Source organism: Rattus norvegicus, chromosome 12 (assembly GCF_021556685.1).
Source record: "Rattus norvegicus strain SHRSP/BbbUtx chromosome 12, alternate assembly SHRSP_T2T, whole genome shotgun sequence".
In the NCBI taxonomy this organism is placed as follows: domain Eukaryota; kingdom Metazoa; phylum Chordata; class Mammalia; order Rodentia; family Muridae; genus Rattus; species Rattus norvegicus.
In genome coordinates, this window is record NC_141545.1 from 17,536,840 (window position 1) to 17,560,608 (window position 23,769).

General features: G+C 48.6%; 1 protein-coding gene across 3 annotated transcripts in view; it reads right to left on the reverse strand.

The window, feature by feature from the left end:
• Positions 1–23,769, reverse strand: part of Cyth3 (cytohesin 3) — a 93,427-nt gene that overhangs the window by 13,965 nt on the left and 55,693 nt on the right. For all 3 annotated transcript variants that reach the window (NM_053912.2, XM_087577583.1, XM_087577582.1), the window contains 4 exon segments: positions 4,277–4,395; positions 11,103–11,169; positions 11,631–11,695; positions 13,508–13,590. In NM_053912.2, the coding sequence (NP_446364.2) occupies positions 4,277–4,395; positions 11,103–11,169; positions 11,631–11,695; positions 13,508–13,590 (334 nt within the window).

The following is a 23,769-nucleotide window of genomic DNA, read 5'->3' on the forward strand; positions in this document are numbered from 1 at the left end:
CAGGAGGCATGCAGGCCTGTCCCCGCAGATCACAGAGGCTGACTTGAGTCCCCAATCTTGCAACACACTTGTCAGATGAGCCACTGAGCTGGTGAAGTCACAGGTCAGTGTGGAGGGAGCACAGTGGCAGTCAGGCTAGGGCTGCAGCTAAGGACAAAGCCTATGGCCACAGCAGCACCTGAGTCTCTGGGAATGGTGGGCCCAGCACTAGGGGTTGGGATGGGGCAGTCAGACAGCAGGACTTCTTTCTCAGCTGTGTCTCATCAGTAAGATTCAATGCTGCTCTTCAGGGATCTGCCCCCACCTTTGTCTCTCTGGTTCTTCAAGACAGGCTTTCTCTGTGTCGCCCTGGCTGTCTTGGAACTTACTCTGTAGACCAGGCTGGCCTCAAACTCAGATCTGCCTGCCTCTGCCTCCCAAGTGCTGGGATTAAAGGTGTGTACCACACTTCCGGCTTTTTTCTTTTCTCTTTCTTCCCTCTTTCATAATAATACTGTCTGAAGAGGAGTTTGAGCCCAGAACACACGTGGGGAAATAACCAACTCGCACAGGTGATCAACTGATCTGTCAAAGTGCCCTCGCACACCACACACACACACACACACACACACACACACACACACACACACACACGCACATTTACATTTGTAAAATCATTCTGTGACATTCAGTTTACCTCATCTTCTTTAATTGCTCAAGCTTGGGGCACTAGACCTAAAAAGCTCTTGCAAGAACAGGATCGTGATGATTTGTCCCTGTTCTTTCTAAGCATTTAAAGCTTCCCGTCTGTGTCTTGGACCCCTCTTACCTCCATGCTTAGTGAAGAGGTGATGTTGTCTCTCGAAGATGTCACCTGCTGAGGTCATTCCTCCCTCCCTCAGGTGTCTTGTGATGTGTTGAAATCATTTACTAGTGAACATTTACTAGCTGTTCATTTCTCAACTCTCAGCCCCATTCTATCATCTTCTGGACTACGTTGGTATTTGTTATTTGTGTGTATGGACGGCAGGGAAGAGGGAAGGTACAGTGACTTCAGTTACAGCAGAGGTCAGAAAAGGACCCCAGACTCCCAGGGAGCCACTAGATGTGGGTGTCACAACTACAACTCAGGTCGTCAGCAGAGCTCCTGCCTGCTGAGCCAGCTCTCCAGCCCCACAATCCTCCACAAGCCTGTTTTTATGTCAGTATAGCACTTTATTGACTAGTATAATTTAATTTTATTCTGTAGCCTTAAAGTGGTGTTTTGAATTTTGTTCTTTTTCAAGTCTGTGGCTATTTTGATCCCTAGAACCTTCCCTGTGGAATTTCAGAATTGGTTTGTGGACGTATGTGAAGAAGCCAAATGGGGCTTTGGTAAGAGTACGGGATCTGCCCATCACGATGGAGAGCACTGACGGCAGCAAGGCTCCTTCCCAATCCATCAACACGGGCTAGGTTTCCGTCTCCTCAGATCTCTACACTGACTGAATCCTCTCAGGCTGCAGGCTGTCTGCACGCCTTGTTAATTCCCTCCTGGTCGCTGGCTGATGTGAGCCTGGCTGTGGTACAGGGCCTGATCCCCACAGCCATGCTGAGCTTGCTCACTCAGTCTGCGGTGTCCTGGCTAGATGTATGGTCCGATTCACACAACTCAATTTAAGAACTCTATCTATCAGGCGTGTCTTGATCAATGGCTGTCCACTGTCGGGAGGACTGTCCCTAGGCAAGCAGGCCTGGGCTACAAAAGAAAGCTGGCTGAACAGTGGAGCTGGCCCTGAGGGCATGAGGGTTGGAGAGCTGGCCCTGCGTCCTGTCATGGCAGTATTAGGTGGCCTGGCTGGGGCCATGCTGGAGAGCTCGCCTTGGTGGTGTGGGTGAGGGAGAGCCGCACACTGCCCAGCTCAGCTACCTCCCAGGCCCAGGTCCACCGCAGCATCCACCTCATCTGTGAACCATGAAGGGGCCGGTCCTGCCGATCCAAAGCTGCAGGATCTCCATGACACAGGCAACAACAGATACCTAGGAGTCCTGGTAGGAAGTCAATATGGTTGGTGTACAGAAGCCAGAGACCTCAAACCAGTGACTCATTGCATTGAACATTCTCAAGTGAAGATGTGTGGACAGAGGGACACACTGTGGGACACACTGTGACAGTCTACAGCTTCCATGGTGAGACATTTTCTGTGCTTTGTTTTGTTGATTTCTGTTTGTGTTTTTTCTTTAGGCAGGGGGAGGTTACAAAGGCAGATGGTGGATATGAGGGGATGGAGAGATCAATGGGACTGGGGTGCATGGTGTGGAACTGTCAAAGAATCAATAAAAGTTTAAAATAAAGACCAGACAGCCAGCTGAGCCTGGGGCAGCAAGTAAGCCAGAAAGCACAGTGATGCCCCGAGTCCTGTGTAAGTTCCTGCTCCGGCTTCCTGCAACAATAGCTGAGACATAGGTGTGTATGTCAAATAAATTCTCTCCTGCCCAGTTGCTCTTGCTCTGAGTATTTTATCACAGCACAGAATGAAATCAGGACACCGTGTATATTAAGTATGGTGTGTGCATGCCTGCTTGTAGGTGTTGGTGCCTGGGCATGCTTAGCTGCATATGTGCCGAGCCCAGAGGCTTAGCTGCATATGTGCCGAGCCCAGAGCTAATGCCTCAACCGCTTTCTGCTTTACTTTCTGAGGCAGGGTCCTGCACTGACTCTGCTACACTAGCGACCCGACTTGTCCTGGGTACCTCCCCACCCCCACTTCCTGAGTGCTTGGACTACCGGTGGCTGCCACCCACCCGCTCGCTCTCAGTTGTCTGTAGGATTCACTCTCTGTGCATCTGCAAACAGTTCCACCTCTGTCTCTCCAACACGCACTGCTTTTCATCTGTTGCCTATGTGACCTGGCCAACAGCGGCAGTGGCAGCCCCACACCACACTGAGGAGCAGGAATAAGAGCAGGCGGACTTCCTGTCCTACCCTCACCATCGGGCCGGACATGCGCTGTGCCGCTGTGTTGAGGGAGATCCTGTTTAGTGGTTTATCATGAAACAGTGTTGCCTTAGTCACATTTCCTGAGGTGTCCCCATGAGTTTTGCTGTTTACTCTAAGGTGTGTGCCACCATGACTAGCTTATGCAGTGCTGCCCAGGACTTGTATGTTATACAAGCACTCTATCTGCCTGGCCCTGAATTAACGTGTGTGTGTGTGTGTGTGTGTGTGTGTGTGTGTGTGTGTGTGTGTGTGTGCGCGCGCGCGCGTGCATGCGTGCGTGCGTGTTGCTCAGGATGAGTCAGGGCCTCATGCATGCTAAGCAAACATGTACCACTAAAGCTCGGTAACCGACTCGACTGAACTAACTACCCAGGGCTGGAAATACCAGAGTCAGCAAATAAATGAGTAACTGAACACAGACCATCACTACAGACTATGCGGGCATGAGTGAGTCCATTTCACTAGAGACTGTGCAGGCATGAGTGAGTCCATTTGGTACATAATCTCCACTTAGGGATAAGTCTGATTTGCTAATTTCTTTTTAAAAGTTCATTTCTATAGGCATAAGATCCTTGTTTGTGGCTTTGGGCTCTCAGTGTCTTGTTTGGGTGTCAGCTGACCTCCCTGAATGAGTTGGGAACGTTCGATTGGGTATTTTAGTAATAAGCCGGAAGCAGACCTGCCCTGACCAGGCAATGTTGGGCTTTAGATGCTCCCCTCTTGGCACCTGCTGCTGTCATCTTCCTGCCTAGCCTCAGCTAAGCACAGTAGACAGCTCTTCAGGAAATGGTTTTGTCCCTGTAGTCCCAGCCTTAAAGCCAGGGAAGAAGATGGATGTGAGGCCAGCCTAGGCTACACACACAGCAAGACCTGATCTCAGAACTCAACAAAGACAAGCAGACTAAACCATCAGCAGACGATCTTTAGCTGAGCTGAGAATGTCACCTCTGGTGACAGGAGACAGACCCTTGAGAAGACTGGGATATTTGTGGGAAAGCCTGCAGAAAGTGAACATGCTTTCACAGGCCAGGAGGGGATGACACTGGTGACACAGACCCACCTGACCCTCAGTCACTCATTCTTTCTTCTACTGTGTGTGCTTCTGCTGAGTATCTAAGAAGCCCTGTGAGGTTCAGGTCATCATCAAGTTCACCCCACACTTCCTAAGTAGGTTTTTGGTCCACTTTAACATTTGGTGCCTTAAGATCCCAAATGCCAGGTGTCCCAGTCGCTGTCCTCACTTGGCCCCGAGCAACCTGGGGTCAGCACCTCTGTCCTACAGCCTGCAGCCTAGGGCTTGAGAGCTTCCTCACTTACCTCTCACCCAGGTAGTCTCCGATGACGGTCTTGTTCAGGCCCTCTCCTTTGTACAGAAACTGGGCGACATCCTCTGGGGAGCTCTGCAGCAGGTCGTTCTCAATCAGGAACTGAATGCCCTGAGGAACAATGAGGAGTGGAACATGCAGGTCAGCAGGGCGCTCACGATCCATTTCAAAGTTAGAGACACGCTTTATGCAGTAACCTGACAGAGGCAGACACAGTGAAAGTGCCAGAGACTGGTGAAGCCCACATGGTCTGGCTTCCAAGACACCATAGTTTGTTCATCCATTCAAGGAAGAGTCACTGTGCTTGTCAGGCATTATAGAAGCAGTTAAAAAGTAACGTCAGGTTTGTAAAGCTCAGGGAAAAAATCCTGTTCCTGCTGTACAGAACCGCACTGTGCTGAGAGTTGCTGACAGTTGTGTAACCCAATTCCCGCCCCTAGCCACCGATCTCTTGAAAACCTTGTTTTTCTATTTTATGTATTCGACTGCTTGGCCTGCATGCATGCCTGTGTACTGCGTGCAAGCCTAGCACCTGTAGACGCCAGCAGGTGGAGTCCCGGAAGGTTTAAGCTGCCATGTGAGTGCTGGGAATCAGCCTTGGTCCTCGGGAAGAGCAGCTGAGTCATCTCTCCAGCAGCCCTTCCCCGCCTTTTAACAAGAATTTGGAACTTACTAAAATTTAACTTCTATTTACTTATGTGTGTGAGCCCATGCACTGGCCATAATCTGAGGACAACTTGCCACGGACTGGATCCTCCTACAATGGTGTCCTGGGGATGGACCTCAGGTGGAGGTCAAAGGACAGCCCTCAGTCTCTCTTCCCCCCTGGACCCTGGGGGTGGATCTCAGGTCTTCAGGCTTGTGGGGCTGTGCTGTTTTCTGATCTTCCCACTCTGCCCCAATGCCCCAACTCAACCCTTCTACTCTGCTATCTTACCCGAAAGACCTGCTTTACAGCACGGCACTGCGGTACAAATGAGCTCATGACACCGATCTGGGCAAGCTGACATGAATGGAAGCAAGTAGGGATGCCTTCTACGCCTTCCTCTTTCTTTCTACTTTGAAGTCCATGCGGTGACCAGTACCACAGCATCCCTCATATGAGGGAAAGACTGAGATAAGCATCTTGCTCCTGTCACTCGGAAGACACTTATTGCCATAGCAACTATATGAGAAAATAAACTCCATTGTGTATCCAATTTGGGGGGTGGGGGGTTCTGTTACCTGAAGCCAAAAACATGTTAACTGGCAACACTACCCCAATCTTACACCAGCCAAACACATGCCCGCTTGAAGAACTCGTAAAACGCAGCTGGCAGGTTTGAGAATGGGTCAGCGGCACGACACCATCTCACAAGACTTCCAGGACCCACCACGATAGCAAAGCTTCACCTCTCGCACAACTTGAAAGCTGGCTTATACGAAGCTACCTCATACCAGGGCTGGGGAGAGCACACGGAATTCTGCTATCCATGTGCCAAGAGGCGTTTCTACAAATTCAGAGAGGCTTTTCCAGCTGAGACTCCCAGGCCTCAGCCTGCTATGGCTTCCTCACACACCCACAGTCCATCTGGCAGCCGTATTTAGCATTTCCAAAGACTTCAGACAGCAACAGACAACCAGTAAGGGGAAGGATAAAGATACAAGATGGAAGCTGCAACTAGGTGGAAAGAAGAAACTGAGGAGAGCCTCACAGACCTGGGACCCAGCAAAAGACAGCACACGAAAGAGCACACGAGTGAACACATGCGATCGTTGTGTGCACAGTGCAGACGTGGATGCACGCGTTTCGTGCTCGTGCACAAAGGTCCCCACACTGCTGCCATGCCTTCCCTGACTCTTCTCCATCTTTAATTGATTGAGGCAGGACTCCCACTGAGCTTAGAGCTACCAAGTCCAGTCCGTCTATTTAGCTACTGACTCAAGGCTCCCCTGTCTCTGCCTCTCAAGTGTGGGGCCACTACGCCCACTCCGGTTTTATGTGGGTTTGGACGATCAGCCTCTGGTCCCCAAGCTTGCACAGCAAGCTCCATATCCAGTGAAGCCATCTCTCCATCCCTAGGCAGGGATATTTTCATTCTGCTTACGCAAAGTTTAAAAAGAGAAAACCTAATTTTGGTGACAGTATGGGATACCCGGGGGAATGGATTTGAGAAAGAGTGGCCCCAGAAAGGTGGCCTACAATGTTCTGCAAGTACAGTTTGTTCTGGGTTGAGGGTTTTGTTTCTTAATTTGTCAGGAGGCTTCAAGACTTACATTTAAAATTTGTGGGCCATTTAAATCTGACAGTCCTACGTTAACTCTTGTGTGTTTCTGGTAAGAATGGGAAAGAGCATGTCACCTGGGTGCTCCTGTAAAGTCACACACACTCTGCACACTCCGCTGTGGCCATGGGAGCACACCTGTGCTGGAGTACGGGCTAAAACCCACCCCCACTGCTGCTGTGTGACGCGTTCTCCAGCCATCCAGGTGAGGAGAATTAGGAGTGCTTAGAGATGGTAAGCCAGCGGCCAGCAAGACACAGGGCAGGGATACCCTTGGAGCTGGCAAGAGAGGGGCAATAACACAGGACGTTAAGACAGGAGTTGACTGTCTAACACCTCAGCATCAAAGGTCAACACTCCAGCATTATAGAGCCCTTGCTAAGAATACTAGGATTCATGAGACCAACTGTAAATATAAACTGGTAAGTCTTGCTACTTGAAATCTGCCAAGGGCAGGGAGAAAGGCATCTGAAAGCACTTGGGATTTTGGAACAAAAGGCTCATGGAAGTAGAGTCTAAAGTGGGTCTGATCCGGGCCTGGTTTCTGGAAACTGCTTTCACTCACACTATGATAGCAGAGGTTGAGCTCAGACCGCTCGATGACCCCTAGGCAGACACAGATAGTCCCAGGACCCTTACGAGGTTCTTCTATCTTTGCCCTCTGGCTTTTTCTCCCCTCCTACCTGCCCTGGGCTTCCAGGGTCTGTAGTCTCAAGGCTGAGTGCCAGACCCTGGAACCCCTGGTCTCTGCCCCGAGCCTCCATCCTCCCAAAGAACTAGGTCACTGTAACAGCTGACCTTGACTGTCAACCGGCCAGCACTTAGAAATTACTTAGGAGAAAAGCTTGTCTATGCGGGAGTGTCAGAGACTTTAAACTGAGACGGGAAGGCCCCCCTCCCCCTTGAATGTGGAGCACCCCTTCCATAGGCTGGCTGCCTCGGTTGAATAAAAAGGAGAAGGCTAGCTGAGTGCCAGCATTCGTGTCTCATGACTGTGGATGCCGTGCGAGCTTTGGCCACCATGCCTTCCCATGATGGACCTGTGAGCCCACGTGACCCTTCCTTCCTGAGATCTATTCTGTCAGGCACTTTGTCAGAGCAGCAAGAAAAGGAATCAATACAACTGTTTGGGGAGACGTAAGGAAGTCAGAACAAGATCGTTTCTGGCTTACGTCACAGAAGAGACAAAAGGAGGACAAAGGGTTCCCTCTGCAAGAGACACAAACCCTAATCATGGGAAACGGAGCTGCAGGGGAGTTCAGGGCAGAGGCCTACGATGGTTAATCTTGTCAGTGTGACTGGACTGAGACACTTCTAGGATATGGTGAGACACACTGAAGGATATGGGTGCCTGTGTGTTTCCAGACATCATTAGACTAGACTAGTTGTTTGAGGGTTCTGACCTCATTAATGTTAAGATTCTTCAAGGTGGACAGGGTGAGGGTAGCAGAGCTGTGGAAGACAGACTGGTTAGAGGAAGTGCGCTGATGGAGGCGTGCCTTTGAAGAGTCTATCTGGCCCCTTCCTGCTGCTTTTCTCTGCTTCCTATCTCCATGAGAAAAGGGCCTCTGCCACACCTCCTACCACATAATGTTCTGCCTTCTCTCAGGCCCAAAGTATCCAGATGACTGTGGCTGAAACTCTAAAACCAGGGGCCTAATATAATCTTTTTCCTTTAGATTCTGCTCCATGGTGAAATGTCTGATGCAGACAAAACACATGTGGAGTCAAAAGCCAGAGACCAAGCAAGTAGGTGTAAGAAAGGCTCCACCAGGAAGAGACACAGGAAGGAAGCAGAGGACACCAGAGCAGGCCTGCTTTGAGCTCATGATGAATGTTTTTAAAAGGGCATTTAAGCCAGGTGTGCTGGCACAGACCTGCAATCCTGGCACTTCAGAGGCTAAGTTAGGACGATCCCGAGTTCTAGGCCAGCCTGGACTACACAGTGAGAGGGAAGATGCACAGAGGCTGAAGGCTATGTTCACAGCTAAGGAGCACCCGCTGTCAATCACCTGCAGGTAGGAGAGAGGCCTGGACAGACTCTCCGTCCAAGTTTGAAAGGCATTCTGCTTGGACCTTCAGCTTGGACTCCGTGTCCCGCATGAGGATATATTTCTGTTTTAAGTCATCTAGTTTGTGGTCATTTGTTACAGAATGTATAGGGTACAACACATTAAACAATTACTTATAAAAGAAATCAAATGTTTCACTAATAAAAAAAAATTTTTGAGACAGAGTTTCACTGTGTAGCCCTGGCTTGTCTGGAACTCACTTTGTGGCCCAGGATAGCCCTGAAGTGAGTGATCTGTCTGTATCTGCCCCTTGCCTCTGCCTCCTGAGTACTGGGATAAAGGCCTGTGCTAACACACTCAACAGAAAAGTTAATATTAAAAGAAGTCAACAGCAGAAATGGAAGCGCACACTAAGCCTTTCGCCTCTTCTAGTCTCTTCATTTCAGCCTTAGTCTAAGGGCATCTGCAACGGAGCGGTCCTGCTGGGTGTCTTTGTGTGTTTACCTGCTTTGCCTCCATGAATGTCTGTGCACCACGTGCATGCTTCAAGTTATCTGGAACCGGAGTCATAGTGGATGTGAGCCACCCTGTGAGTGCTGGGTCTCCAACCCACAAGTGCTGAACCACTGAACCATCTCTCCAGTCTGGGCTGGCATTTACTTCTAGCCTAGGTAATTTAGCCAAGTTCAGTTCCAGGTGAACAATGGTCTGTTAGGACTTCCTCCTCCATGTCTTAGCTGGTAGATTTTCTGGGTCTTTCGGAAGAAAGAGTTTGTGAAAAGATCCCACTGTGCAGCCCAGGCCACCATGCCTGTCACAATCATGCCTTCTTAATTTCACCTTTTCTAGGAACTTGTAAAGCTTACTCCATCCCCAAATCTTGCCATTTAAGCCTGCATGAACCTATGAACACCTAGGACACCTTGGCTGTTTCTGCTCCTTTTCTCCAGTCTTATAAGATATGCTAAGCAAATCTGGGCTCCTAAATACATTTTTTTCACATAACCGTTTCTTGTTTAGATTTGGGTTCTGTTGGTTTCTTTTCATCTCTTTTGTGGCTGTTTTAGGAGACTGTCACACTCTGTGGTCCAGGCTGATCCTGAACTTTACGACCCTCCTGCCTCAGCCTCCTCAGTACAGAATTACAAACATGAGCCAGCACCCACGGCTCTGTGCACCTCCTGTTTTCTGGCTGTATTTCTTGTTTTTAGGTTTATCTACTCGGTTTCTCAGTGAATAATCCGACAAGGTCTTAGTGACTAACTTTTTGAGTCCCTGCTTTTTTTCATTTGGGACAGTCTGGACAGAGTTCTCAGTTTTAAATCATTTCTCTTCTTAAACCTTAGAAGATACTGTTTCACTACTGTGCCTGACATGGCATTCTCTGGTAATTCAGCTCCAGATTTCCTTGATCTAATCAAACCTTTCCTGATTTATTTATAAACCCCAGTGCTACTTGTAGACTCTAGCCCTCTGAACAAAACCAACACTCCTTGCTTAAAGTGTCACCGCTCAGAGGCTGACAGTCCCTCCTACCTGAGCCTAGTCACTCTGGCATTTCCTTGTACTTTCACAAGGTGACATGGCGCTGTAAGACACAGGCATAGTGTTCTGAGCTACAAAGTGAGATTTTCTGTGGTGTCTATGGACTAAATGTGTATGTTTCTCAAGGCTCACACACCGAGGGCCAAACCTGCCTCGGCCAGTGCAGACAGAGATGGCGGGGTAATTAGACTGAGACAAGTCTATCTGGGCGAGGTGCCGGGGTCTGACCGCTTGTTCCACAGCTTCGTCACATGAAGACTCAGAAAGCAGGCTGCCATCTGCACTGAGAAAAGACCTCGCCGAATGCAAGTGTGTGAGCACCCGTGGGCTCAGACATGCAGGCTGGAGAACCACGAGAAGAAATGTCTGTGGCTTCTGTCCCCAGCTTGGGTGCTGTGCTCATTTATACGCACGTCAGTGTATGCATCCCAGGCTGGCCTCCAGCTGGCTTTGTAGGTCAAGAGGACAGCAGTGAGCTCCTGATCCTCTGGCCCTCCTGTCTCTACCTTCCAGCACTGGGCTTACAGCCTCGCTCCACCGCCTGGCTTTCAGCGTGTGCTATGTCGTTGCAACAGCTCAAGCTGACTAAAGCAATTATCACAACCAAGTCCACAACACCAAATGATTTTGTTTTAACCCAGCAAAAAAAAATCCAGTGCAGACTAAATGAGCTTTTGCTGTTATAGAACAACTTAATTATAAGTAGTTGAATAGAACCAGTAATTAACATAAAATGCATAAAGATACTTTCAAGTCAAAAGGGACACAAAATGAACCCACAAAGCAATTCACCACAGCTTGACGAACAGGATTCCTTTGAAGGTGGTGGGCAGACTCCACAGGGCTAACTAGACTGGACCTGGAGCTCTCGGCACCCGAGACCGTGAGGAGCCTTTAGGTCCAGGTGCTTGTAACAAACTGAAACATCGACTCCACCTTTTCACAAGGCCCTGGGAGTCAGCCATTTGCATGCTGCAGGCCAGAACTATTCTCTCACCTTTTTGGGATCCATGTTGAATTTCTTTCTTCCCATGGCTATTTGCTTGTTCCTCTGTGTCGTTTTGCTATTGGTTTTAGACAATTTTGAAAAATCATTAGTACTTCACACAGTACAACAGAATCACACCCTCCTGTTTCTTTCCCATCTCAGGTCAACCTGGGTCACAGAGCAGTGGTGTCCCACAGACCCCACCACCCCGCACAGGTGACATTGCTGCTGAGGCGTTTCTCATGAACAGAAAGGCTTTTTCAGAAAGGCTAACAGTGAAAGGCAGGGCCTTTCTGAAAAAGGATTTGAGAGCACTGTTCTCATGATACAGAACGTTAACTCAGAGTCCCTGTGCTTAGTCCCAAACCTACAAAGTTGGTGAGGACACAGGAGCAGAAGGAAGGACAACCAAAGGCCCTGACTTCCCAGTCCAGCCCTCGCACCTGCTACAGTCTCCAGTAGGGAGTGGGTGCAGCCAGAGGAAGGTGGCGGGAATAAAGAGGGGCAGGAGCCTCAACACGGTCATGAGCACATTACCTCTCCTCCACTGAAGTCAGGTTGTCAATTTCCGTCATCACTTCTGCAATTTCATATTTCAGCCTCTGTCAGAAAAGAAGGAACTAGGTCATGGGGCATCTTACCTATCCTACACTCATAGGCTCAGAGACATCCTGAACCTCTCCAGGCATGAGCTTGCCCAAAGACTCACGAGCATTACAAGGTCAAAACCCAACATCTGTACCAGCAAGGCAGACTCAGTGTCAGAGGCAGTTCAGCACAGAGAACACAGTCATGCCTGCACACTCATGCACACACATTTGTTCACACTCATGCACACACTCATACACACACACTTGTTCACACACATGCACACACTCATGCACATGCACACTCATGCGTGCCCACACACAATCTCCACCTCTCATCACATACACCACAGAGGTCCAACTAGGCAGGCTCTTAAGTAACTGTACGAAAAACCAAGAAGAAAGTAAAAAAACAAAAGCATGTAGAGGTGAGCAGGGTCCTTAGTTAAATCATGCAGTGTCACGCATGACCTGAGGCATGGGTAGCCTGCACTCTGAGGGAAGCAGAAACTTAGAAATGTCTAGGTTGACATCAGGTTTGCCAACCAGTCTCATGATTGTCACTTCATAAAGATGCAAGCCCCTGGAGCTAGAGAAATGGCTGAGGAGTGAAGAGCTGTGCTACTCTCTTTAGAGAACCTAAGCTCAGTCTCTCCCACACATCAGTTGGCTCACAAGCACTTAAGCCCAGCTCCCGGGGATCCACTCCTTTGGCCTCTGTGGGCACCTGCACCCATGGGCATTTACCCACACATATACATAATTTAAAATATTAACACTTTAAAGTGATGATTAGTTATGATTCCTTCTAAAAGAGTGACATGAAGCCCACTCATGTTGGACAGGGTCCAACTCAGAGACATCAGAAAGAGAGGGGACAGAAAAGGTTCAATCCCCACTGGCTGGCTTCCCCGCCTCTCTGCAGTCAGAGTTCAGGGAAGAGTCCGTGCTATTGAGCATATGATCACTTCTGTCCACACGACGTCCATTCTTACTCTTAGATAAAGAACTTCTCTGCTTTGCAGAATTTTCCAAGAACAAGGGCCAACCTTACAGCCAAACAGGCACCAATTACCTCTCAAGTACAAAGACATTTTATTCAGAACCCCATTATGTGTGTGCCAGCAAGTTCAGACGTAAACAGTTCCTAGAAAGGAGTCATTGTCTAGGACAAGGCCTGGGCTACATCAAGTGGCCTGTGAAGCAACATTTACTTTGGCAATGACAATGACTAGGAAGCTTCTCAAGCAGAGCCACACGACTGTCTTTCCTGAGGAAGCTCCACACCAAGGACCTGGCCTCTGACTGGTGTCTGAAGCATCACAGATCGCCAGCTCTGAAACTGTACATCTCCTGCCCTGTGGGATACCCTCCGCCCTGGCCTCTGAGTCAAGTACACAACTGCAGGGAGGCCATGTTTATCCATTGGTTTTATTTATCTTTGTTTACATTTGTTATTCTGCCCTTACCAACTAGGCACACGATATACAGTGAGAATCTAACAAACATGCTTGTCTGTCCATTCAAAGGACACCTCTCTAAGAGCCTGGAGTAACAGACACAGAAAAGGGCTTTGTATCCGGCTGTTGCCACTGTTTACACTAACAACTCTGAGGCCACATGGCAACTCCTGGGAATGCTATTCCCACCAAGGTTAGTCCTATCCCACAGGGCTTGTGCTGTCTGGGATGGACAGTCTTTGCCACAGCAGCCTTAAAGCTCCATCTCTTCTTGTCTCTGTGCTTCCAATGCACACAGACAGAAGACCAGTCTCACATGTTCCAGCTCCCATGCAGTGTTCCACACAAACGCAAAGGCTGGTTTTACCTCAATGTCATCAATAAGTTCCTTTTTCCTTCTACGGATGTCCAAAAGCTCTTCTCGCTCTTCTAATGACAGGTCTTCAGGCACTGAAAAGAAGAAAGAAAGAAAGAAAGAAAGAAAGAAAGAAAGAAAGAAAGAAAGAAAGAAAGAAAGAAAGAAAGAAAGGAAGGAAGAAAGAAGGAAAGAAAGAAAGAGAGAGAGAAAGAGAAAGAGAGAGAAAGAAAGGTAGGTAGGTCAATAACTTTGGGGAACCTGGTAAGGCTAGGTCGGGTTGGGAGGCCCCTGACCTTCCTGACCCACCCCACAGAGGCTGCCTGCTTCTCTGGAGGAAAACAGAAGCTAAAGGGCACCAACCACCTCTGTGCACACCTCACCCTACCACCCTGCCGCAATGCAGATTATCCCGCCCCAAGCTTTATCACAGACCTTCCCTCCCCCCACAGAGCCCCGATGAGCGGGTACTATGGTGGGGTACTTCTCTATATCCTCTTACAGGCTGTAGTGCTAAGACAGACACAGATGCCAACCAGTGCCCAGCAGAGAACAGTAGGCAAGGCCATCCTGCCTTTCTCAGTCTCTCACGGACGTGCTACATGTGTAACACACAAAACAGAAACACGAACGTGAGAAAGGTCAGAGTGGTTACACTCTGGGGACTGAGAAGTGCAGTGGGAAGTCAGCAAGGTGCTGGCCGCCCACAGTCTGCCCCACCCCCTCCAACCTTGTAGAATTCGGGGCTTTCTTAGGCATAACTATAAAAACACATGCCCTGATAAAATACCTTGACAAAACCATACTAAAGGAGACAGGGTGTATTTGCCCCACAATTCCGATCCATGTGTAGGAACGCCATGGGGTTTGAGCACACACATCCACAGTCAGGAGCAGAGAGAGTCCATGCGACCGTGTGACTGTGTAACCGTGATAGTGCACAGTTTGCTCTTGTCACTCACCTGGACCCGGACTGTGCATGAACTGGTGCCACCCACACTCACTGGAGGTCTTCCCTGCCTCAACCCAATCCCAAAATTCCCTCACAGCCATGGTCACAAACCAACCTAATCTAGAGAATTCTTCACTGAGACTTCTTTTCCAGACAGTCTTTTAAATGTCAAGTTGGCAATTAGAACTAACCACCAACAGGCTGAAGAGATGACCCTGAGGTAAAGAGCACTGGCTGTTCTTCCAGAGGACCTGGGCGCTGTTTGCAGCACCCACGTGGTGGATAAAAACTTTAACTCCAGCTCAAGGGGATTCACAGCCTCACAGAGACATGCATGCAGGAGAAACACTGATTCACATAAAATAAACAAACCATTTAAAAAAAGAAAAACTAACCACTGTGGGCATATAAATACAAGTCATCATGAGAACAGTGAACACAGAATTTATAATAAGCAGGTCCCCTACGGGAGGGAAGGAAATGCACATGGAGAAAGGTGGGGAGCAGGAAATCTGTGACATCACTACCTCCTTCTTCCTCTCCTCGCCGCACACTGAAACACGAATGGTACCTCAGCAGTGTCCTTAGGTAACCTATGCTAAGGAAGGGTTACTGTTCTCCACAAAACCTGGGCCCTCGGAACACCATGAGCTCAGCCATTATTATCCCCATTCCTAACTGAGGCCAAGAGAGACTGAATGATTTTTCCCTAGGGAAGATATTGAAGACAGAATGGAGTAGAAAGATGGCTCAGCACTTAAGAGTAGTCGCTGCTCTACTAGAGCCTCAGAGTTTGATCCCAGTACCCACAACAGGGAGTTCACAAGTGTCCGTGACTGTGATTCCCAGGGGCTAGATGGCTCTTTGTAGAGTCACTGGATGGATAGATGGACAGACAGACACACACACACATACACACTCACTCACCTAGATAGACAAACAGACAGACAGACAATCTTTTAAAGAGAAATAACAGTCTACAATTCAATGTATCTGGTAAACAAGAGCAGCACAATCCAAGATGTTCAACACACGCCAATCATGACAAACTTAGACTTCCGCAAGGTCTCTGGAACCAGAGTCTTCCTTCTGCCTTGCAAAGTGCCAGCTTCACTGTGGAACTGGCTTCTGCCCTGCTGTACAGTACCTGGTAGCTAAGGCTATGTGCTTCCTCGCCCCAGGGCTCCTCAAGCTTCTCCCCAGCAGGTCCTATAGAACCTCTCCTTAATTCTTACTGGCCTGACCTGTCTCAGGTTGCAGGTCTCAGCTCATACCAATCAGCAAAAGTAGGAGACATGTCCAACACATACAAAGAGAAGACATTTTATGCTTTTTATGTCAAAGAGAAGACATAAGGAGCCAGAAATGCCCAAGACCCAGAAATATGAAGCATAAACAAGCATACACTTTTTCTCTTCAAAGCAATTACCACAATCATCCACTCTGACAAAGAATATTTCTCGAATCAGCCAGCCTCTAGTGGGATGAGGCCGATATTAGGCAGGCACACAGATCAGCTGCCTAAAGCAACCCCTAAGGAACCCCGACGGCTTTTCTTCGCGACCTCTCCGACACACATACAGAGTCTAGGAGGAAAGAGCTGCTGCCGACGCCAATCCTCTGCAGATGGCTTTTCTAAGAAAACAGTTTTCCTCCTCCTGCCCTGGAGATGAGGAGGCTGCTAAGCGTGAACAAAGGTAGTGGAAGCATCTGGATGACCTCATCCTAACAATGCCAATGCTCGTCCTTCCGAACCTTTCCATGGACTGCCTGGATTTCCCTCTTCCACCACACACACACACACACACACACACACACACACACACACACACACACAATGTAATTTTAAAAAGATAACTTTTGTTAGGTAGGATAATGGTGTGACAGTAATACAGGAAATATCATTTTCTAGAGACTTATACCCAAGTATTTTGTGGCATAAGACTGTTATATCTAAATTTTACTCTGAAAAACTTCAGAAAAAAGCTGAACGAGCTAAAAGTGATGGAATCTATTTGACTGCGTATCAGTTCTACATTTAAAGTTTGAGATTTCTAGGCTGGTATGTGGGGCACGCCTTTAATACCAGAACTCAGGAGACAGCAGCAGGCAGATCTCTGTGAGTTCAAGAGCAACCTGGTCTTCAGATCAAGTCCCATGCTAGCCAAGGCTACGTGGAAACAGTCTCTGGGACCCATGCTAGCCAAGGCTACGTGGAAACGGTCTCTGGGACCCATGCTAGCCAAGGCTATGTGGAAACGGTCTCTGGGACCCATGCTAGCCAAGGCTACGTGGAAACGGTCTCTGGGACCCATGCTAGCCAAGGCTACGTGGAAACTGTCTCTGGGACCCATGCTAGCCAAGGCTACGTGGAAACTGTCTCTGGGACCCATGCTAGCCAAGGCTACGTGGAAACGGTCTCTGGGACCCATGCTAGCCAAGGCTACGTGGAAACGGTCTCTGGGACCCATGCTAGCCAAGGCTACGTGGAAACGGTCTCTGGGACCCATGCTAGCCAAGGCTACGTGGAAACGGTCTCTGGGACCCATGCTAGCCAAGGCTACGTGGAAACGGTCTCTGGGAGTGAGGTGGAAGAAGAGAGAAGGAAGAAAAAGAAAAAAAATAAAATTTCTCATAATAAAAAGTGACCCCCCAACACCCTCTTTTGACTTCAACAGCTAGTAGCAGCTCTCCTTGTAACGTGTTTTGAGGTATTTGGCAGAAGCAGGCATAGGAAACGGGACACTCTTCCACACACGATTGGGTAACCCAGTGTATGTATGTGTTAAGGAAAAGGATAAAAGAACATGGAGGTTTCCTGGACCAATCTCTGCATTTCCTGTCACTCCGACACCCTGTCACCCTGTCACGCTGTCACGCTGTCGGGAGCCAGGATGCACATGAGCATGGCAGCCGCTGTTTGGTTCCGCCCCATCTCTGCAGGCCACTTCACATGCTCACCTGCCATGTGGAAGGTGGAGTGGCAGGCCATGTGAGGGAAGGCTCCCCAGCTCCTCAGACCTCCCCCAGCAGGATGCCAGTCCCTGCCCAGGGAAGTCAATACAAACTGCTTCTGATTCTGGGCTCTGCCTTGTCACTTTAAAGCTCTTGGCTTAGGAGAGGTAAAGGTGTCATGATGAAAATATTTCCTCCAACTTCAAGTAAGGAGAAAGGGCAAAGGTGTCCACACTGCACAGACTTCGGCATTTCCATTTTGCGAGAGGTATTCAACAGAAGGTGTGTTTTCTTTTCCTGGCCGTGAGACTACTGGGTGACAGCTTCCCTGTGAAGGGGCTTGAGGCCTGTGAACTGAATTTGCAGCACAGGTGGGGTGAGCCTGGCGGTTACCTGACGCGCCGCTGGCAGCGAGCAGTGGAGAGCAGCTGACGTGTGGTTCTGGCAAGCGCTGCTGGCTTACGGAGGTCTCTGCTGGTGCCCAGGAGTTGCTCTCATCTCCTAGAAGTCAGACCTGGAGGCCCACTGCAACTTCACAGTTTCCATCACACCCTACTGAACGGAGAGCCGCTCAGGAGTCTGCACTCTTGCTAGCAATGTCGGCAGACATCGCTCAGCTGGCGTAGGCCCCCAGTACATGCTTTTGCTGTGCACGTTCACTGTGTCAACTGTGCGTTTGCGTATCCCTCTCCTTCCTGTAACCTATTTTACTGTCAGCATCCCTTAGAATGTCTTACCACCCAGAAAACTGTCAAACGTCAGTCCCGTAGAAGAGAAGCACTCCATTGTGGTAAAGCTTTCCTTTCTGGGCATCACTAAATAAGTCCCTGGGGATTTAACCCCTCACCATTCCTTTCTCTCTCCTTCCTCTCCTTTACTGGGATGCTGGGTATGGAAGTTAGGGTTCCATGCGTCCCCGCACACGAACTATATCCCAGCCCAGCTTTGATCCTTTTCTGGGGTCTGGGGCTTTGCACATGTCAGGTAACTGAGCTACACTTTATTTATTTTGAGTCTAACTTAGCTGGCTCAGCCTTGAACTCATGCAGTCTTAATTTCTTTATAAAGTTTTCAAGTTGGTGGCCAGGCAAAAGTTGGCGATTCCTTAATTCATAACATTTTCACTGTTCCTACACAAACGCTGTGGCAGTGAATACAGAGTGAGAAATGCTTCCTCATGACCCTAAACAGTCAAGGCAGAGAGGCAGAGTAGGAAGTCACTCTTGAGCACACCCACCTTGTCTGCCCACCCTGTCTGTCTGTGCGTTCTCACTGGGGATGGGCAGGATCTATATACTTTTAAGATGGCTTAAAAGACAAGGAAGGATCCATTGATGAATCTTCCCAGAAATCAGTGTTTACGGTGCTATAGTTTTCGGAAAGAGGTGCTGAGAGAGCTGCCTGCTTTGCTCTCAGGACCAGAACAGGGCAGCTCCACGGCCATTACGTACAATGGCCCAGCTCCGAACACCAGGAGGCTGTAAAGTCTGCCAGTTCAAGATCTACTTAGCAAGTCTGAACTCTGCTGCTCACCTAAAAGCAGAGCTCACATGAATCATTTGTGTACAACTTTCTCATGTCAACAGGTACGGCATGAGAACAAAATACTGCTTTCCCGACTTCCAGGGCAAACGGTTCCAAAGTGAACACTCTGACCTGCGTGTGACTCACATCTCATTCTGAGTGGGGAGAGGGTGGTAACATCTGGATAAAGCTGTTTGAGATCTGGGAATTTGGGCTGTAGCATTTGCTGTTTCTCATTTTATTCCAACTCCAAGTTGCTTTCTGCTGGATCCAGGGTCTCCTTCCTCGTCAGGTCTGTGTCTACTCCTTGCTGTGAATTCTTATTTCTAAAAATGCCTTTGAGGGCTCCCGCTCATGTGTCACGGTCCTGCCTTAGTCCCCCTCTCATCCCCCCCCACTATTAATATTACTATTGTGAGTGTTCTAAATGCTGGGTTTTAGGTAACTAGTTGGTTTATTTTAAGCTTTTAACATTTGAGTTTGTATTTTCTATGGAAATGCTTTTAATTTTCATTTTTCCCTACTAGATTTAATCTTCACTCTTATTTACCACGGATTATTAAAATATCTGTGCTTAGGGCCAGACATGATGGTGCACTCCTATAATCCCAGCACTCAGGAGGGAGACACAGGTGGAACTCAACAGAGTTGCGGCCAGCCTGGGTACAAAGCAAGTCCAGAACAGCCAGGGTTCACAAAAAGCTCAGTTTCAAAAAAGAAAAAACAAAACAGAACTGTACTGGTAAAACAAATGACCAGGCTAATTAAGCAGCACCAGCGGTTGGGCAGTGAAATCCCTGAAGCCGGCTGGCTCCATCACAGAGCTCTGACCACACGGAGGCAGGCCTGAGTTCTGTGCTCATGTGAGGGGTTGGTTGTGCAGAGCAAGCAGAACTACAGGACAGCAAGGAGCCCTGCAGCACAGTGTGTGTAGGACCACAGGGACAGTTTCAGTTTGGTCCAAATTTTGGAGAGCAAACAAAAGTTTTCACAAGGGAAAACAGTAAGGAAGGCAGGCAGGAAATCCTGTGTTCCTGCTGCTGGCACAGCTTCAGAGCAGTCACAACAAATTCAGGAGCTGGAGCCGGCCTCGCTTTCTCAGGTACCTGCCTCCTACAAACAAAGCTTTGCAAAGCGAAGTCCCACAGGCTTGGTGGAGTCTGCCGCCAGCCAGGATGGGCGACTCAAACTGGACTTTATTTTTGCCTGAAATGAAGGAGAAAGTGGACAAAATTCCATACTTTGCAGAGTATCTTTCAGAAAAGGTGAAACCAGCTACTTTTCAGATCATAAAACTTTAAAATAATTCACTGGCAACAGATCTGCAGGCAGACAGGTGTGGGCTGCCACATGAAAAGCTCCATAGGACACAGGGTCGAGAGCTTGAAGGGAGGGCGTAAGCGAAGGTTCCCCAGTTCTGATGCAAATCTCCTGAAAAGATTCACTGCTGTGGAACCAAAGGCACTGGTTTAGTAGACAGTGAAAGGGCACAGGACTGGAAGAGAAAATAAAGGCACATCGTTATGAAATTTTTAACTTTGTTAGACACCCGTGGACACAGTTCAGAAGGCTGAGTCAAGAGAAAGATCCTAAGTTCAAGGCCAGTCAGAGTCATAGAATGAGATTTTGTCTCAAAAAAACTAAAACAAAACAGACAACGAAAACAGGAGAAAAATACTATTTTCCTTTATGAGAAATGGTATAATATGTTTGATGATAGACTATAAAGTTTAAAATACATATCACAGGGCTGGAGAAATGGCTCAGAGGTTAAGGGCACCGGCAGAAGACCTGCCATGGGCTCAGTTCCCAGAGTCCACTTGGCAGTTCACAATATCTGGAGCTCCAGGGAATCTGACACCCTCTTCTGGTCTCTGTAGGCACCAAGTAGGCACTTGGTAGGCAGACACTGAACAGATAAGCACCATTGTCTTTATGGACAGAATATAGTGCAGTGGCTAGGAAGATGGCTTAGTGCGTAAGAACGCTCACTATGCAAGTATTCAGATCCGAACGTAAATCCCTCTCGGCCAAAGAAGAAGCTTTCGTGGCTGTGCACAGCTGTAACTCCAGCACTGTGGGGGACAGAGGCAGGAGGATTACTAGGGCTTACTAGCCACCTACATGGCTCTAGACCCCTGCTCAAGTGACCAAGTACAGCAGGACACTGCAATCTTCCTTTGTCCTCCACACGTAAACACAGTCCACACCCCCCCACACACACACACACTATAAACCCTGAAGCAGCTAACAAGGTTGGAGACACTGTATGGAGAGCATGGAGTGCTGCTCCACTTACTGCATTCAATAAAGGCCAAGCATGTGCCCATTATACACTGCCTGTTCACAGACATCGACGAATAGAAGTTACTTCTCAGAATGAAGGAAAACTAGGGCGTTTTATACATCTTAGAAAACACATTGGTATTTAAAATGTACACTGGTACTAAAGAATCAGTCATCTCGGATGGGCAAGCACTTCGTAACAGTCAAGTTTATGAATAACTCACTGGGTGACAAACTCCAGGTGCCAAAGAGCTGGAATTTCTCAGCTCTGGATTGTTGCTGTATCTCAGGCTACCCTTGTAATTCCCACCCCCACATACACACATAAGCATCGTCTCTGTCTCTCACACACCGTCCATAAGGCTAACGTTCTGTTCTACAACTCTCCTGAGAAAAGACAAGACCCGGGATTTATGAATGATGACAAGCAACATTATGCTTTAAGGACTAGAAGTCAAATATGACAACAAACTATCCAATGAGCAGAAATGTGACCACTTGGCTACTCAGCCATATGCTCTGGCCCTGAGCAGCAGACTGGAAATGGTGTCTGCCACTTTCAGGTTTATTGTACTGTGAGTGATCAACACTAATGCAGCAGGGCTAACGACTTTCCTGTTGCCATCTGACAGCTTTGGATTTTCTCGGTTAGGGACATGCCAATCCTACCGGACATTAGCAAGGCATGAGCCTAGACCTTGGTCCCACTGATCATTCAATGAGAGGGAGAGAGAGAGAGAGAGAGAGAGAGAGAGAGAGAGAGAGCGAGCCCTGTACAAAGAAACAATACCTTCCCTGCATTCACAACACTGGTGACTCAAACATTAGTAAGCATGGCTGAGACAGATAATCCCGACCAGAGAGATCTGACAGCAGGAACGGAAGGGCAGCTGGGCACAGGAGGAGCGCCGAGCCTGTGGGTCTCACAAAGAGCCTCTTGACCTGTGCAGGTGATAAGGCCAGTCAACACACTCACATCCAAGTGGGTCACCTGGCCAGTCACATGATGACTGCAGCAGGAAGGCACAGTGGGGAGTGCCACAGCTGGCCTGGGTGGGCTGAGCTGCAGGACCAGGTAGGAACTGGGCGCCTCAAGGTCACATGTGGATTGCTAGTGCATGGTTACCCTCCTCTTGGGTCCCCTCAACCTCCACTGTTCCTCTTAATTGTCCCAGGACACTTTGCCTGGTCTTTGAATTAAGTAAAACAATTGCAGACAAGCAAAGACTGAGGAATTGCCATCTGGGCACTACCATTAGAGGGAACCCTGAACAAGGACGATTGAGAGACAAGAGCTGAGCCAGGCGGAGAAGAAAGCCAGAGAGAGTAAGCACAGACCTCCTCGGTCCACTCTGAAGGAAAGCCACGGCAGAGAGTAGCTTACAGAATATATGGAGCTGGTGAACAGTGACGCAAACAAGCTTCCCCCAAGCTCCTGAGAGTTATGAACCATCAAGTGGAGTCTTGACAAGATTTTATACAAAAATGTCCAGGCTATGCAGGAAAGGAACTGGGTTTCAAATTCCAAAGCTGGGAGGATTAAGGTGGGACTGAGGGTGGCTCATTACAGGGCTGGCCTAGGCTCCATCCCCAGCACCACAAAATGAAACAACCAAAGACAAGAAAAGAGACACCTCAACCACCATTAGAAATGCAAAACCGGGGCTGGGGATTTAGCTCAGTGGTAGAGCGCTTACCTAGGAAGCGCAAGGCCCTGGGTTCGGTCCCCAGCTCCGAAAAAAAGAACCAAAAAAAAAAAAAAATGCAAAACCTAAAACATTAAAGCAGAAAAAATAGTGTATTGGTTCCTACTATTGGAGTGAGAAAATAAGACCGCAGTAATTTACAGTTCCTCCTATCATGAAGGGGAATCTGTTTCTCACCAGTGCCTGCAGGCTATCTTAAACTTCCTATGACCAAAGGAAGAAGGCAGATGTGACACAGTGCAGAGTCAAGGCCACAGAGCCTCACACTTCACCTCTCATATCCTGGAACCTGAGATCACCATGCTCTGGAGAAGCTAAGGCCTACAACCGTGAGGAAGAAACCATACAGAGGCAGAGCTGCAGATACCCCAGCTGTTACCGTCCCCAAACACCAGAGTGCCACTGTGTGGGTGATCTCTACCCCCACATGACCTGCCAGCTGAATGCAGTGAGATGAGTGAACCCAGGAAATCAAAAGACAAAAAGGCTGTAGAAGACAACAGGCTTCTGCCAGCTTCTAACAACTGCTCTGGAGAACTCGGTCTGCAGTGGTGTGCAACTGGTATTTACACAATGAATATAAAAGGAAAACAAGTCACACTAAAACCCTAATGGTAAAAACTGAACAAAACAAGCTACTTTTCATGAAGAGGCAGCACATTTACAACAAGCATAGTCTACAACAGTTAAAAATGAAAGCAAGAAAGTAGGGGTGGGGAGATGGCTCAGCAGGCAGGGTTTGTCATATATGCATTAAGGCCTGAGTTCACCTCGGAAACCACATGAGGGTGTGAGAGTGGGAGAACCTGAGGGCTGACAAGCTCAGACACACTACACCTCAGGCCCACTAC